At 44.4% G+C, this 14,014-nt stretch overlaps 1 protein-coding gene across 1 annotated transcript in view; it reads left to right on the top strand.

Annotated features, from left to right (window-relative positions):
* The window catches only part of MDGA2 (MAM domain containing glycosylphosphatidylinositol anchor 2), a gene marked incomplete at its 5' end in the record, with an annotated part of 393,304 nt that overhangs the window by 242,865 nt on the left and 136,425 nt on the right, over positions 1-14,014 (top strand). Inside the window, one exon of the mRNA XM_042799013.1 lies at positions 5,203-5,532. Coding sequence (XP_042654947.1) covers positions 5,203-5,532 — 330 coding nt within the window. The remainder of the gene's footprint in view (positions 1-5,202; positions 5,533-14,014) is intronic.

Raw genomic sequence — 14,014 nt, 5'->3', positions numbered from 1 at the left:
GGACTTCCAGTGAAAGGCAGTCTAGTGTTTTTGGGCTGCTTCTAGGCCAAATATTGACCAACCTGGCACTATCACATCTGGGACCATTCTGGCCATGGTCCCAGGTCAGAGAGAGAAGTGTGTGTGCCCATCATGGCCTCATGCTGCTCCCTGCTCCCACTGCCCTCCAGCTCCACATGCCCGCAGCCATCAGACATCTTTGGGCACCTGTGGTTGATTTCTTGGGGACATCTTCCAGGTATGGATGGTGATTTCCGTGTGTTTTGGTGGCACATTAGAAATCATGAGATACACAGGTTAATTGTAGAGATCACTGTGTTTATTCTGGTGCCAAGTGAGATTAGGGATTTACAGATACGGACTGTTTCATGATTTTACTTAACTGTATTTTACAAATTAACTGTATTAACTTACTTAACCATATTTTAAAGTCAAATTTTCTGCTGATTTTGTTGGTGAGAGAAGAAAATGCTGATAATTGTGCAGTTTGTGGAGTCTTGGAGAATAGGGTTATAAAAACAGTACATTGACTTTCAAACGTAGGTTGTAGTTACACCAGTTTTGGATTGTTTGATGTGGGGATTTCATGGCTGTTACTGATGAATATAGTACATTCACATGGCTTAAGAGACGCTAAGAAGTTTGGTTTGAGGGGAGGGAGGAGTAAAGGGAATAGAGCAAAGAGACTTTTTCCTTCACTGCAGAATTTCTAGGAAGTCCTTTGACTTTTTCCATGTAGCACTGAGTCGTAGCCCTGCTCTGGACTCCTGGCATGTGGATGTACAGAACAAGACGTAGCGCAGGTGGGTGCTCTGCACGGTTCTTTGGTGGTTAGAGTTTGCTGTGGCAGATCTGGACAGTGGACGATGCAGCCCAGTTATTTCTTGCACCTAACACTCAGCCCGCGTGAAACCAAGCCAACAAGCAGCAGCCACAAAGCTTAGCTGTTTTTGTAATTCAGTTCATGAGCCTGAGAGTGGAGCCCTTCCTGGCCCATGAAGCGTGTGACTTAGGGACCAAATGTTGAGGTTCTGCACCCCTTACCTGAGCGTGCAGACAATATTTTGTATCACTAGCCACAACAAAGGACAGATGGAAGTTAATGTGACTTTTCTGTTAGACCGTGTTGTTCCCTTGTAGGAATAAGAAGCTGCTGAAATAGTCTGTGTGAGCGCTCGAAGCAAAGGAGAAAAATTCAGAAATAAAAATAGTTTCTTAGCAACTATTTCTGGTTGAAATGTGCTGCTCGTCATGCCTATTGAGTTATTTTCTCTTTTTACCTGTCTGAAAATTATTTGCATAATATATTTACTGATTTTTGTATAAGTAAGCATTGTTTGTTCTTCATCTTCAAACAAAAAAGTTCAGCTTGTGTTTCAAAGTTAGTTGCTGTGGCAGTTTCCAGCTCTCATACGATGTACGGTTCATCCTCTTGAATCAAAGTGTGTGTTCATTCTGCTTCCTGGGGAACTGGCTGCAGCTTTTAGAGAGGAACGAGAGATGCTCAGTAAAGAGTAGTGCATTTTGGTGCAAAATTAATCTTGCTAAAAGTCACAAAGTCATCTTAAATAAATGAAATAATAATAAATTCTTAAAAACACATCAATGACCTGGATTCTGGAATACACAGTTACAGCTAAATAGCAGCACCCAAACGCCCTTCATGCCATACCTGATCAGAACAGCAAATGTAATGAATTTTGCATTCTCTGATGAAAAGGGCTGATTTCCTCAATGGAACTTTCTCACACCACTTGTGAGGGGGTGTCCACAAATAACCAGATATTATACTTCTTTTCACACGTGGAAAATATCCCTGATTTTTTTTTTTTTTTTTCAAAGTTGTGAAAGTGATAATTCAGCATGGAATTTCCAAGCTCCAAAGAGCTCTTTTGTTCAAGGAGCTACTAAGCTAACAAAATTGAGTGAATTAGCATTTTCACCACTTGTAGAGATGTAAGGAGCCGATGCACTGTGCTTTCTTAGCATGCTTGGTGCCTCATACATCCATTTCCATCTGATGTTGTTACACTTTCTGTACACAACAACTGGAAAGTTCCTATTACCCAAAGTATTGGATCCAGGGAAATTTTCAGCTTATGGCCTTTTCCATTTTTAATAACATCACGCTTCATTGGCTGTGAGCATGTAAATATATGAGGGCAGAAAGGAGAGGGCTGCAGATGGGTCCTTTACCCAAATGTTCCACATGTGGGTCACTGTGTCTAGATGGGGGGCAGAGAGCAGGAGGGGAAAACAGGGCAACTTGGTAAACTTTTCACCAGAAGTCAGAATGATGACAAGTAATGGTGGATTTAAATATTTGGCTTACAGTGCTTGCCTTCAAACTCTGGATATTTGCTTGTAACATTTCTAACTGGTGTTTTCACTGCAGGACATTCCAGTTGGAGATAGCATATATAAACATGCATACGTACTTATGCACACATATATAGTGGGAGAGGGATCTTGGGATTGTATAAGTAGCATTTTATATTCAGTGCATCAAAATATATGTGTGTTTGAAAGACTTAATAGCTGATTCTGAAGCACTCTTCCAAAAATAAGTATTGTACCAAAACTGCTTAAGAGCAATCACTTTATTGATGTAAATGGTGATGGTTTCTGGATAGTCTTATGCTCATTTAAAGAGTGACAAGGAAAATCACACAAGTGAGTTGCAGTATTATTTTGCTCTTGTGCATGAGGGAATGCTAGTAAAAGATGGTGGTCTCACCAGGAAGGTGGTGGGAAATAATGTTTTCGAGAGCTGCTGTGCCCTGCATGGGCATAGGGCACTCCTGAGCACCAAGACTGACTTTGATATAGCCTCAGAAAACTCATCTGCCTTGGAGTTGAGTGAGTGGTGAGTTTTTTGGTGGCAGGAGAGGGGGATATCAGGGCGGCCCCCTGTGAGAAGTTTCTCGAAGCTCCCCCAGCTCCACATCAGCTCCACTTCTGTTTGGGAAATTGAGCCAATCGGCTGCGCCTCTGCGATAACGTATTTAAGAAGGGACGTGGTGACGGGCAGTGGGACTTGTGAGGAGGAGTTGCTGCAGCTGCATGAACACCAAGGTCAGTGGGGGAACGGAGGAAGAAAGGAGGGGGGAGGTGTGCTGGAGCAGAGACCCCCCTGTATCCTGTGGGGAGACGGCAGGGCATCCCCCCCTGCCGCCCATGAAGATCTACGGTGGAGCAGACATTGATTTATGGCCTGTTGCTCCTGCTCGGAAAATCAAGGTGCTGTGCCCGAAGAAGGCCGGGGTCTCATGGGAAAAGGCAGCCCCGCTGCTGTAATTCAGCACTGGGAGGATTGCAGCGTGCGGGGGAGTCCCACGCCGAAGCAGCTCGGGAAGGGCTGCAGCTGTGGGAGGGAATCCAGTCGGAGGAAGTTAGTGACCCATGACGGAGCAGTGTGGGGAACACTGCGGCCCATGGGAGGGACTCATGTCGGAGAAAGTTTGTGGAGGACTGTCTCCTGTGAGAGGGGGACCACGATGGAGCAGGAGGAACAAGTTTCGGACACTCCCCTCACCGAAGATGAAGGAAGTGGCAGCACTGCCTGCACCCCCCATTCCCTGCCCCTGCGCCACTGGGGGAGGAGGTAGAGATATCGGGAGCAGAGCTGAGCCCGGGAAGAAGGGAGGGGTGGGGGGAAGGTGTGCTCAAGATGTGGCAATGCTTCTCACTGTCCTACTCTGTTATGTGTTGTTAGTGTCTGTAATAAATGTATGTTCTTTTTTTTCTTCCCCTAACGAGTCTGCCTTTTGCTCGTGATCATAAAAGGGGGATTTTTCCCCATCCCAGTCCTATCTTGAACCCCAAGCCTGGCTCTCTGTCCCTTCTCATTGCCGGAGGGGAAGGGAGAGAGAGCTGCTGCATTGTGGTTGGCTGCCAACCAGGCCTAAACCACAACAGTTTTCCATCTGAAACACGGAAAGTACCTTATCTCTGCTTTGCTGTGGGTTAGAGAGTTAACTGAATTTGTATGGCAGGCTTGAATAGTCTTGGATGCAGATAGAGATCCTTGGGATACACTGTGCCTCTCTAAACGATAATGTTCTCTCAGTTGTGTGCACAACGTTCGGCCTCAAGTTTTTCCTGTGAGTACAGGATGGGTTTTCCTCATCTGACAAAACCCAGCCAAGAAAGTGCAACCAAGGTGCTTGCGATGGGCTCTGTTGCATGGTTTCATCTCAAAAAAGAGCATCTTATTGCCTTTTCCCATTGACCACTGCCTGCAGAGGTACTTTGAGCCCCCTTACCTGCTAGAGTTTCCCCACCTGAACAAGGCGGTGCAGCCCTCGGCTGTTGGGTGGGGTACAGCAGCCGTGGGGATGGAGGGAACCCCCCCACTGCCACGAGGAAGGAGCAGGGTGTGTAAACCAGGACAGCCTGTAGCCTCGGGCATCTGCTTACGTCTTCTCATTCAAACAGCTGGCACAAAGCTCTTGTGCATGGACATGTTTGTTTCCAGATTGGAGATGACACTACTGGTTGTATTAATGTTGTTTGGCTGATATCTCTATTTTCTTCTATCAGTGCTCTGATATCATGGAGGTAAGGAAGGGCTTTTAAATACCTCCAGAGACAGGTAACAAACACTGAAGGTTCATGAGTTATTTTGATTACTCTTCAGTTGTCAGCAGGTCAGCCTCATTTAGCTGCTGTGACTTCCTATTCATTTTGGAAATGACAAGTATTTTAGCAATGTATATTCTGTGTTGATATTTTATTAAGATTTGATCCTGCAAAAAATTGACCATGTGCTAAATGTGTGTATTGGAAGCTTCGGTGACTTCCCAAGCATCACAGAATCATAGGATGATTTGGGTTGGAAGGGACCTTTAAGATCACCCAGTCCCAACCCCCCTGCAAGGGGCAGGGGCACCTAGCCCCCAGCCCAGGGTGCTCAAAGCCCCGTCCAACCTGGCCTTGAATGTTTCCAGGGATGGGTCATCTACCACATCTCTGGGCAACCTGCTCCAGTGTTTCGCCACCCTCATTGTAAAGTTTCTTCCTTATAACTAGTCTTACTACCCTCTTTTAGTTTAAAACCATGACCCCTTGTCCTATCACTACAGGATTGTTAAAATCATATATAAGCATAAAGTGAAGGCATAAGCATAAGTCTTTAGGAAGTCTGATTATGCAAAATTTGTACTTTATCATAGTAAACTTTTACTTTTTTTCACATTTCAGCCTTAAAAAAAGGTCGTTTTTGGATCACCCCTGACCCGTATCACAAAGATGACAACATCCAGATTGGGCGAGAGGTGAAAATCTCCTGCCAGGTGGAAGCCATCCCTTCTGAAGAGCTCATGTTCAGCTGGTTTAAAAATGGACGTCCCTTGCGAAGCTCTGAAAGGATGGTCATTACACAGACTGACCCCGATGTTTCACCTGGCACCACAAACCTGGACATCATTGACTTGAAATTCACTGACTTTGGGACATACACATGTGTTGCATCTCTGAAGGGAGGTGGCATATCGGATATCAGCATTGATGTCAACATCTCCAGCAGCACAGGTAAGGGGGCTTACTTTGATATAGCCAAGCTGTGGTTTTTCTTTACTCAAGGAAAAAAAAAGGTGTATAGACCGAGCACTTCTCACCACGGGGATGTCTAAGCTGACTCTAGGTCAGGGGCTGAGTTCCTTTTATTAAAGGGCAGAAACCTGAATAAGTGGCATGTGATGCGCTCTCCCAAGAACATGCTAGTATCTGATTTACCCAGGCGTGTCCTCTTTTACTGTCAGAAAAGTTATTGCTTCTATAAAAGGACTTTGGCCTTTATTTAGGACTTCAAGGCATCCAGAGTCATGAAAAAATAGCTAGTAGGAAATTACAAGGAGAAACGGGAGGGTGCTATGTCAACCAAACTGAATCCATCCAGCTACTCTAATCGACTTGCAAGTGCCAAGTATGGAGGAAGGAGCTCTTTTTTCTTAAAGATTACGCATTGCATGTGGTGAATCATGCTAATCCCAATAGGCAAAACGTTTAAGGTATCTAATACGTGTATTTCTAGATCAGTGATTGAAACATCTCTTTGATGAGCTAGAGCCTTGACTATTACTCTGAATGATAATAAATATCTTGTACAATGGAGTAGGAATATGTAACATGATTCCTTTTCTTTATCTCATTGCTAATAGCTGGTTTGTAACCAGTGGATTTCATAGACTTTTCCCCCAAGTAGTTGACTTCAATAACTGAGGTAGTCCATGTTAATAAAATGAACTAGAAAACATTCTGAACGCAGAATTTGTTTCCTGCCAAAATTTAGTTACAAACAAACAAACAAACAAAAAGAGTTATTGCTGGTTGATTTCTAAAGAGAAGGATAAAAAAAAAATGCATTTCTGTTTTCAGAACACTATTTTATATTCAAATGGAGAGGCAAATAGTGTCAGTATTATATTTACTAGCCATCTTGTCTTTTATATGAAGCGTTGCTGTGCTGTTCCTCAGATTGTGCTTGTTATTCACTGGCTTCAGGCACATAGTGCATGCCATTTAGAAGTAAGGCAACAAAGAACACACTGGAAAACCTTTTTATAGCATGGCAGGAAAATGTTTAATAGACATCTTCTGACCCCTTTTTACCAAACATTCAAGTATGTACTTTCTACTTTTTCAAAAAGATTAAATGCACACTTTTGCCTCAAAGAATATATCCACAGTTCTATTCTCCAAATTTTACAACATCGGTAATACTTTGCAAGTACATGTCACATCTAAACAATACCTTACAACTTTAATGATAAATTATTGTTTAGGTTTTAATACATGAGCCTGCCTTCCGTCTTCAGTACGATACTGGCACCGTGGATCCTATCTGAGTGCCACATTGCTCCTGACATGCATCTGGAAGGTTTGCCCACCTAAAGGGTTTCATGAAGAATATTATGTCCAAGAGGGAGCTGGGACAGGATTGACCTGTGGTTTGGATAGGAGCCTGGGAAGTAAATCCAGGTGATTGAGTTAGGGGCTACTTAAGCAAAATGGACATATATAGCCCCACGGGACTGAATAAGAGGTGTCTAAGGGAACTGAGCAGTGTCACTTTAAGGCCACTTTATTACCTTTGAAAAGTCATAGTGACCTAAGGAGATCCAACCAAGACTGGAAAACCAGAAATTTTAGCCCATCTTCCAAGAAGGCAAGATGGAGATGCAGGGGACTGCAGGCCAGTCATCCTCACCTCAGGAGGAAGGTCAGGGAGCATGTTCTCCTAGAAGTCATGTCAGTCCCCATGAAGGACCAGAAGGTGACAGGAAACAACCAGCAGGGTTTATCAGAAGTGGACTGTGCCTGACCCAACCTGGTTGCCTGCTGTGATAAAAAGACTGTCTCTGTGGGCAAGGGGAGGGAAAGGAAAGCTCTTACCTTGAGTTTAGTAAATCCTTCAGCAGAGTCTTTTGTAGCATCTTCATAGCCACACTGCCGAAACATGGTTTGGAGAGGTGGACTGGGCATAAGGTGTGTTTGGAAAATTAGATGCAGAGAATTGTGTTCACTGATAGAGAGTCAAAATTTGCGTGTGTGTAAGTGAATGAGCAGTCAGCATTTACGCAGCTCACCTTTGCTGTGTCCCACCCTGAAATGTAATGCATACATACACAAACCTACAGAGACAGGAGGAAAACTCTAACTTTATTTAGTTAGTTCTTATTCTACCATTTATTATTTATTTTCTCTTTGTGCTATTGTTCAGGGATCCTTGAATATTTTACTTCTTTTTGCTAAATTTTGTAAGTGTAAACCAAAAGTATTTATTTTTACTGTTTGATAACTCTTGAAATGATTTTGCGCAATTATGTGGACTTCTAGTTAACTTCAGAATGACTTTGCTGGAGCAATGCACGGAGCCTGGGGAGATAGTTGTGGAGGGCTGTTCCTTTGAAGTGGTACAGGCTGGGGCTGCCTGGCCCAGCTCTGCAAGGTCCCGGTAGCCAGGAGTGAAGATGAGCAGCAGCATACCCTGGCAGCGATGAAGGCCAACGGACACTGTCTCCAGTTTGGGTCCCCAGTGCAGGAGAGGCTTCAACAAACTGGGGTGAGTCCAGTGAAGGCTGTGAAGATGGTCAAGAGGATCTGGGGGAAGGGGGCCTTGTCCAGCCTGGAGAAGAGACAGCCTTGGGGCACCTAACAGCAGCTGTCCCCTGCCTGTAAGGGATGTATCAAGAGGATGGAGTTGGGCTCTTTGCAGGAGTGTGTACTGGGAAGGTGAGAGGCAATGAGCATGAGTAGAAATGAGAACTTCAGACTGGATATAAGGAGCGACTTTTTCCCCATGAGGATGTCTGAGCAGGAAGCAGAGACACTGTGGGACGTCCATTCCAGGAGGTTGTGAAGACCTGTTAAAGCCCTGAGCAGCCTGGTCTGACCTCACATCTGGCCATGCTTTGAGCTAGGGCTTAGTCTGGAGACCTCCTGAGCTCCCTTCCCACCTCGACTATCAAATGAAGACTGTAGGGTTAGAAACGCTAACCAACAGATTCATGGACAAGGGAACAGCCTGTCTCTCGGCCAAAAGAAACATGTTCTTCAAACTTATTAATGTACACCTTACTAACAGGTAAAAAACTGAAAGGGTTATTATAGGGTAAGAGCCAAGTTTGGCATGATGGATGGCAATTGCATGCAAACTTTGCTACCTGCTTGCCAGGGTGAAGTGGCCAGTGATGTTTGCGCAGTCATGCATTGCCCATCTGGCAGACAGTAACCGCTGTATTATCTGTACTTGCTGGAGAATCATTTGGGAAATTGATGGGATTTATTGGAAACATCCATTAGATGGCCATACATATGAGCTCGTCACAGTTTCTGCAGGCAGTGATGAATTATGTCAGCTCTTAAATTTACTGTCCCATAACATTCAAGAAAATCAGAAAGGGGGAGAAAAACCTAGCGCTTAGGATCAGCCTTATTTAGCATCTTAAAAGAAGTTCTGCCTAATTATATGACTTCATTACCCGATTAAGTGGAAGCTGAAATAGTTTCACTGTGCTTTTGAAGGTCATTACTGATTCATCAGGATTCATTACTGCTGTAGTAATTATGAACATAAGGCCTAGGCACAAACACGTTTTCCAAATGCCAGGATTTGCACGGATATGTTAACACCGCGCTGTTCTGGTTTTGGGGAGAATTCTCTCTTCCTGACGTGCACGAGGTTCTTCCTGGAGTCACCAAGTGAGGCAGGAGGGGCTGTGTCACCTTGTAAGGAAGGAGGGAGGCAATTAGACCTCCTCTGTCCCTCCAGCGTATTGGAAAGGGATGTGTGGAAGTGCAAGGGACATGCCAGCCTCTTGGCATACTCAGCATCGCTCTTCTATAGCAGGAATGTTTTTCCCTTGACATTTTGTACTTGCAACAGGAAAGGCATAGATTTATGTCCTGAGTATCATATATAAATGGACCTGAAGTAATCCTCTAGCAACCTCCCCCCCCCCATCTCTATGATTTAGGTCACTGAATAGTGGAAATGAAGAGTCAAATGTTGAATATTTGCCCTATAAAAGCCCGGTCATCCATAAAACGAACCCTGGCCAAATGTTACTGAAAGACAAGATGGCTCTTCCGTGTATGTGTGTGTGCATGTCATGGGGAATCTGAAGGCAGAAGGTGTTAAAACAGCAACAAAAATCTCCCAGTTAAATAGGCTCATGGTAAGCAAAAAAGAGAGGTGGATCAGGAGAGTGTGTTAGTCTTTGTAAAAGATCTTCTTCTCTGCCTCAAATTTTATATGCAAAGCAGAAAGAATAAGGCTTTAGGTGATGTGTGGTCTGCTCTGTTCATATAGGTTCTTACGCTGTTTTTATCCCCCTAAAATCAGTATCAGCACAGTAAAGGATGTAACATCTGTCACTCTGCCTTACTCTTTTTTCATCTTCCCCCTGCAGGTAGTATTGTGCAGTGAAGTGAGTTGTTGTTTCAGGGGGGTTATTTTATTTTATTCTCTGGCCGCACTGCTCTGAATTACTACTAGAAGGGCTGGATGGAGGAGAGGCCTGATACTCTTGGGCTGGAGGTAGTGGTGATGCTTCTTTTCCCGAGAGGGTCCTGTCTACCATTTCCCTCCTACCCAGAGTGGGCACAACTAGATCTTGTACATGACAAATACGTCAACCAAATTCTTCATCTCTGGGTGAACCTGAAGATGTGCTGAGCTGAGCATGTACCAGCCCAGGTACCCTGGGGTAGGCAGATCCCAGAGGGGACATGGACTTTGGGCACAAGCACAGGGCAGGCTGGTGGCCTCCAGGTCTCCGGTTCCACCTCCGAGGCCAGTCATGTCGACAGATAGATTTGGTTTTACGTAAGTGCTGCCAGAGACAGGCAGAGAAATTCCTGCAGAACTAGTATATATGAGGCCGTGTATCTTCCCTGAAGTATGGTAAGAGGGTTACCCTGTTAATCTAATCAGCTATCTATTAAATAATGAATTAATTAAACATCCAGGCTGATGTATTAGGACATGTGGCCTTGATCTGTTTGAGAAGTATGTGTCCCCTGGTCATCTTGTTCCTCCTGTGATGATACATAAAGGAGACCTTCATTTTAGTTCTAAATGTTTATTAAAATCACAGTACTGCCTCTTTGCATAATGGAAAAATGCTCTTTGTGAGAGAATTAGTGGACCAATTAAGATATTTGTAAACCTTAAGCACTGTCCAGAGTGATTGTTCGCAGGCAACCCTGAGACATACCGGAAAATAGACAGACGTTTCATTATTACAGTAAATTGATTATTTTTGTGAGCCATTATCTTTGGAGTTTGCCTTTGAAAGGAACAGGTGAACAGAAGGGACAGATAAATGCCAGATTTTGTTAAAAAGCTTTTCTTTTATAGTTCTATTTTAGTACTTAATGCGCAGAGATTTTTCTTTTTAATTCTATCCCTGGGAGCCGCCGTCCCTTCCCATCACACAGCTTGCAGCACGACTGGCCCAGCTGCTTGGCTGCCTGCTCCTGCAGAGAGGATGGGCCATCTCCTGCTCTGTAACCCTTTCCCTCCCCAGCACCTGGTTCCCCCGGGAAATCTGCTTTTTCCGTGGTGTCTTCATCCACCGCGGATGGACTTCTGATGGGTTTCTGGGAGCAGACACGCTCTTTAGAGGCCACGTATTGCGGAGTCTCTTTATTCTTCTCCGGAGGGCTGTGGAGCCAGCTCATCATCTCGCATTGCATATGGCTCATGGAGCTCCTCAGCATGACTCCTGCGAGATCACTGAAAGCTAATTTGGCTAATTTGCTCCTGGCTGTGTATGCTCTGGGTTTAAAATGTGCCTCTTCAGAGTCTGACTGCAGAGTAAGGTGGTGTTTTAAGGTATTAAAACTATGTTGAGGCACAAGAACTGATTCTGGATTTATTTTACTGCCTAACTAGATCTCTTATACAAACCCCCACCATGAGATCTGTGGTTGACGTTTGTGTCTTCACTTGCAATTAGCAAAGGCTTGTGCCCAAAAAATCATGGGCTGTGGCTCTTTCTCTTCTTTGCATATGGGAAGGACAGCACAGAGACAACTGGAGCAACAAGAACAGAAAGTGACCATGAAATCAAGACATGATTTCCTTACAGGTCGCTCGATTCACCTTCCACATGAGTAGATAGATCTTCTTTTATGGTGATGAAAGGCCATGGAGAGGTTGAAGTAAATTCTCTTGACTTCAGCTGCTTTTCCAACCCTTTGGCTGGATGAGCAGTCTCCCCTAGGGCTCTTTTCTCACCTCTGGAGACCCTTTCAGAGGATGCTCCCCACCACTTCTTCTAAAAGAAACCCACGTTAAGGGTGTGCTGAGCAGTTTTAGTCTCTGTTTACAGGAGTGTCTAGAGAACCTGAATAATAATTGCTTGCTGCCCTTCAAAGGCTAAATGATCTTCCTCAAATACATTTTGTATACCAGCTCGGCTTGCTATACAACAGCTCACTCTGTCTGTCTTAAAAAAAACCCTCCATCACATAAGGAGTATGAATCATGAATAGGGACCGAAATCCATGTCTCTGCCAGAGGATGATTAATACCAGAGATTCAGACCTTCAAATTCATAAATATTAGAGAAGGAGGGTACGCAAATAATTCCACCTCTATCTCCTAGCCAGTGCAGTGTAGATTCTTCAATATTCCTTATCCAGGCTCATTTTAAATTACTTGAACAATGTGACTTCCAACACTTCTTTGGGGAGATTATCTCTGAGTAATCTCCAGTACGGATTATTTCTTGATATGCAGCACAAACACTCCTTTGCTCCACTTTATCCTATAATTACTAGTTATTACCATTAGTCCATTTCAAGCAGCCTGATCACACTAGCCCACAGCTCCTCCCAGCCCACTGCCTCTCCATCACTGCTAAGATTGGCTCTCACAGCTTCAGAGCTACAGCTTTCCTTTCTGCCTGCCCAAGGCACCTGAGGAAATAGTGACAGTAGCCCCTACTTTACCCATTTCATGCCATTTGTAATCCCCCAGTAAAGAGCTCAGGAGTCGTGCTCTCCCCTCCCACGCCTTCCATGGGGTCACCACTTCTAGGGCCTCCTTGTCCTTCTCATGCTGGTCATCTTCTGCCCCTTGATTTCTGTGTAAGCAGATTCTTGCCTCTGCCATTGCCTCTTTGCCAATTAATTAAGCTATCCAGAAGTTCAAAATAGGGACAGTAACCTGACCCATCAGGATCTCAAATGTCTAGAGTAGACTAGAACCAGAATGTCTACCCAGACATTGTGGAACCAGAATGGGCCTATCCAGAATACACAGTCAATAAACATACTAGGCTCAGGCAGTTTGGCTTTTTTCTTTGAAGTAGCTACTTTGGTCCTGTCCCCACTCTCCTACAGACATGGTGACTGTGGATCAAGGATCATAGGGGATCACAGTAGAACTACCACAGGAGATGAGGCAGAAGGGTCTAGTCTGGTTTCCTATCTCCAGTAAGAGACAGGCACGTCTGCCTAGGGAGCAGTATAACAAACAAACAAAAAAAGAAGCGGACAAGAATACAGTGATACCTTCTTCCATCTGACCTTCTGGTGAGTCAGCGACTTTCTGAGGCGAAGGTTCTCTCAGACCATTTTATTTAAGATCCAGGAGTGGACATATATCAACAGTAGCACTCTTATGTGTATGCCTCTGCCCATTTCAAAGGATAACAGTATGTGTTTTTAAAGTAGGTGCTATTTCAGTGTTATTAACACTTTTGTTTTTCAAGTTATAACCCTCTACTTTAGGAAACAGATTTAACTGGTAAGAGTATTAACTTATTTTTTAAGTCACTTCCTATATGAACAAGGTACTCTTTGTTGTTTCAAATATAAGGTTTAGCTAATTTATTATTCTGAACAAGCTGGAACAGATTTGACCTTTATTTGCAGCAGGCTCTGTAGCTGGTGCTGCAGGAGGCATGCTGATGCCTTAGCGAGGAGGGCTGAGCCCCTCCGAGACTTGGCTTGTGCCACAGCAGCACTTGCTGGGACAGGGGTCTGGCACAGCTGGCAATGCCCTGCTTGCTTGGATGGCACCCCCCTCTGCTCACCCCACGGGCAGCACCTTTGCTAGCACGCCCTTGGTCGTGCACATTTGCTCTTGCACCCTTGCTCATGCACTTTAGCTTGTGCACCCTTGTTCAGCCACCTTTGCTCAGTCATCTTTGCTTCTGCACCCTTGCTCAAGCATCCTTGCTTCTACTAATAAGTGATAGAAGAAGAGGAAATAGCCTCAAGTTGTGCCAGGGGAGGTTTAGATTGGATATTAGGAAAAATTTCTTCACTGAAAGGGTTGTCAAGCATTGGAACAGGCTGCCCAAGCAACTGGTTGAGTCACCACCCCTGGAGGTGTTTAAAAGATGTGTAGATGTGGTGCTTAGGGATGTGGTTTAGTGGTGGGTTTGGCAGTGCTGGGTTAATGGTTGGACTCAATGGTCTTAAAGGTCTTTTCCAAACTAAATGATTCTATGATTCTAAGTTTCTATACCCTTGTTTGCGCAGACTTGATATGCCC

The sequence above is a fragment of the Tyto alba genome, unplaced genomic scaffold (genome assembly GCF_018691265.1).
Source record: "Tyto alba isolate M040663 unplaced genomic scaffold, T.alba_DEE_v4.0 Super-Scaffold_29, whole genome shotgun sequence".
Taxonomy (NCBI): domain Eukaryota; kingdom Metazoa; phylum Chordata; class Aves; order Strigiformes; family Tytonidae; genus Tyto; species Tyto alba.
The sequence above is the reverse complement of the archived record's forward strand: the minus strand, read 5'-3'. Positions and strand labels throughout refer to the sequence as shown.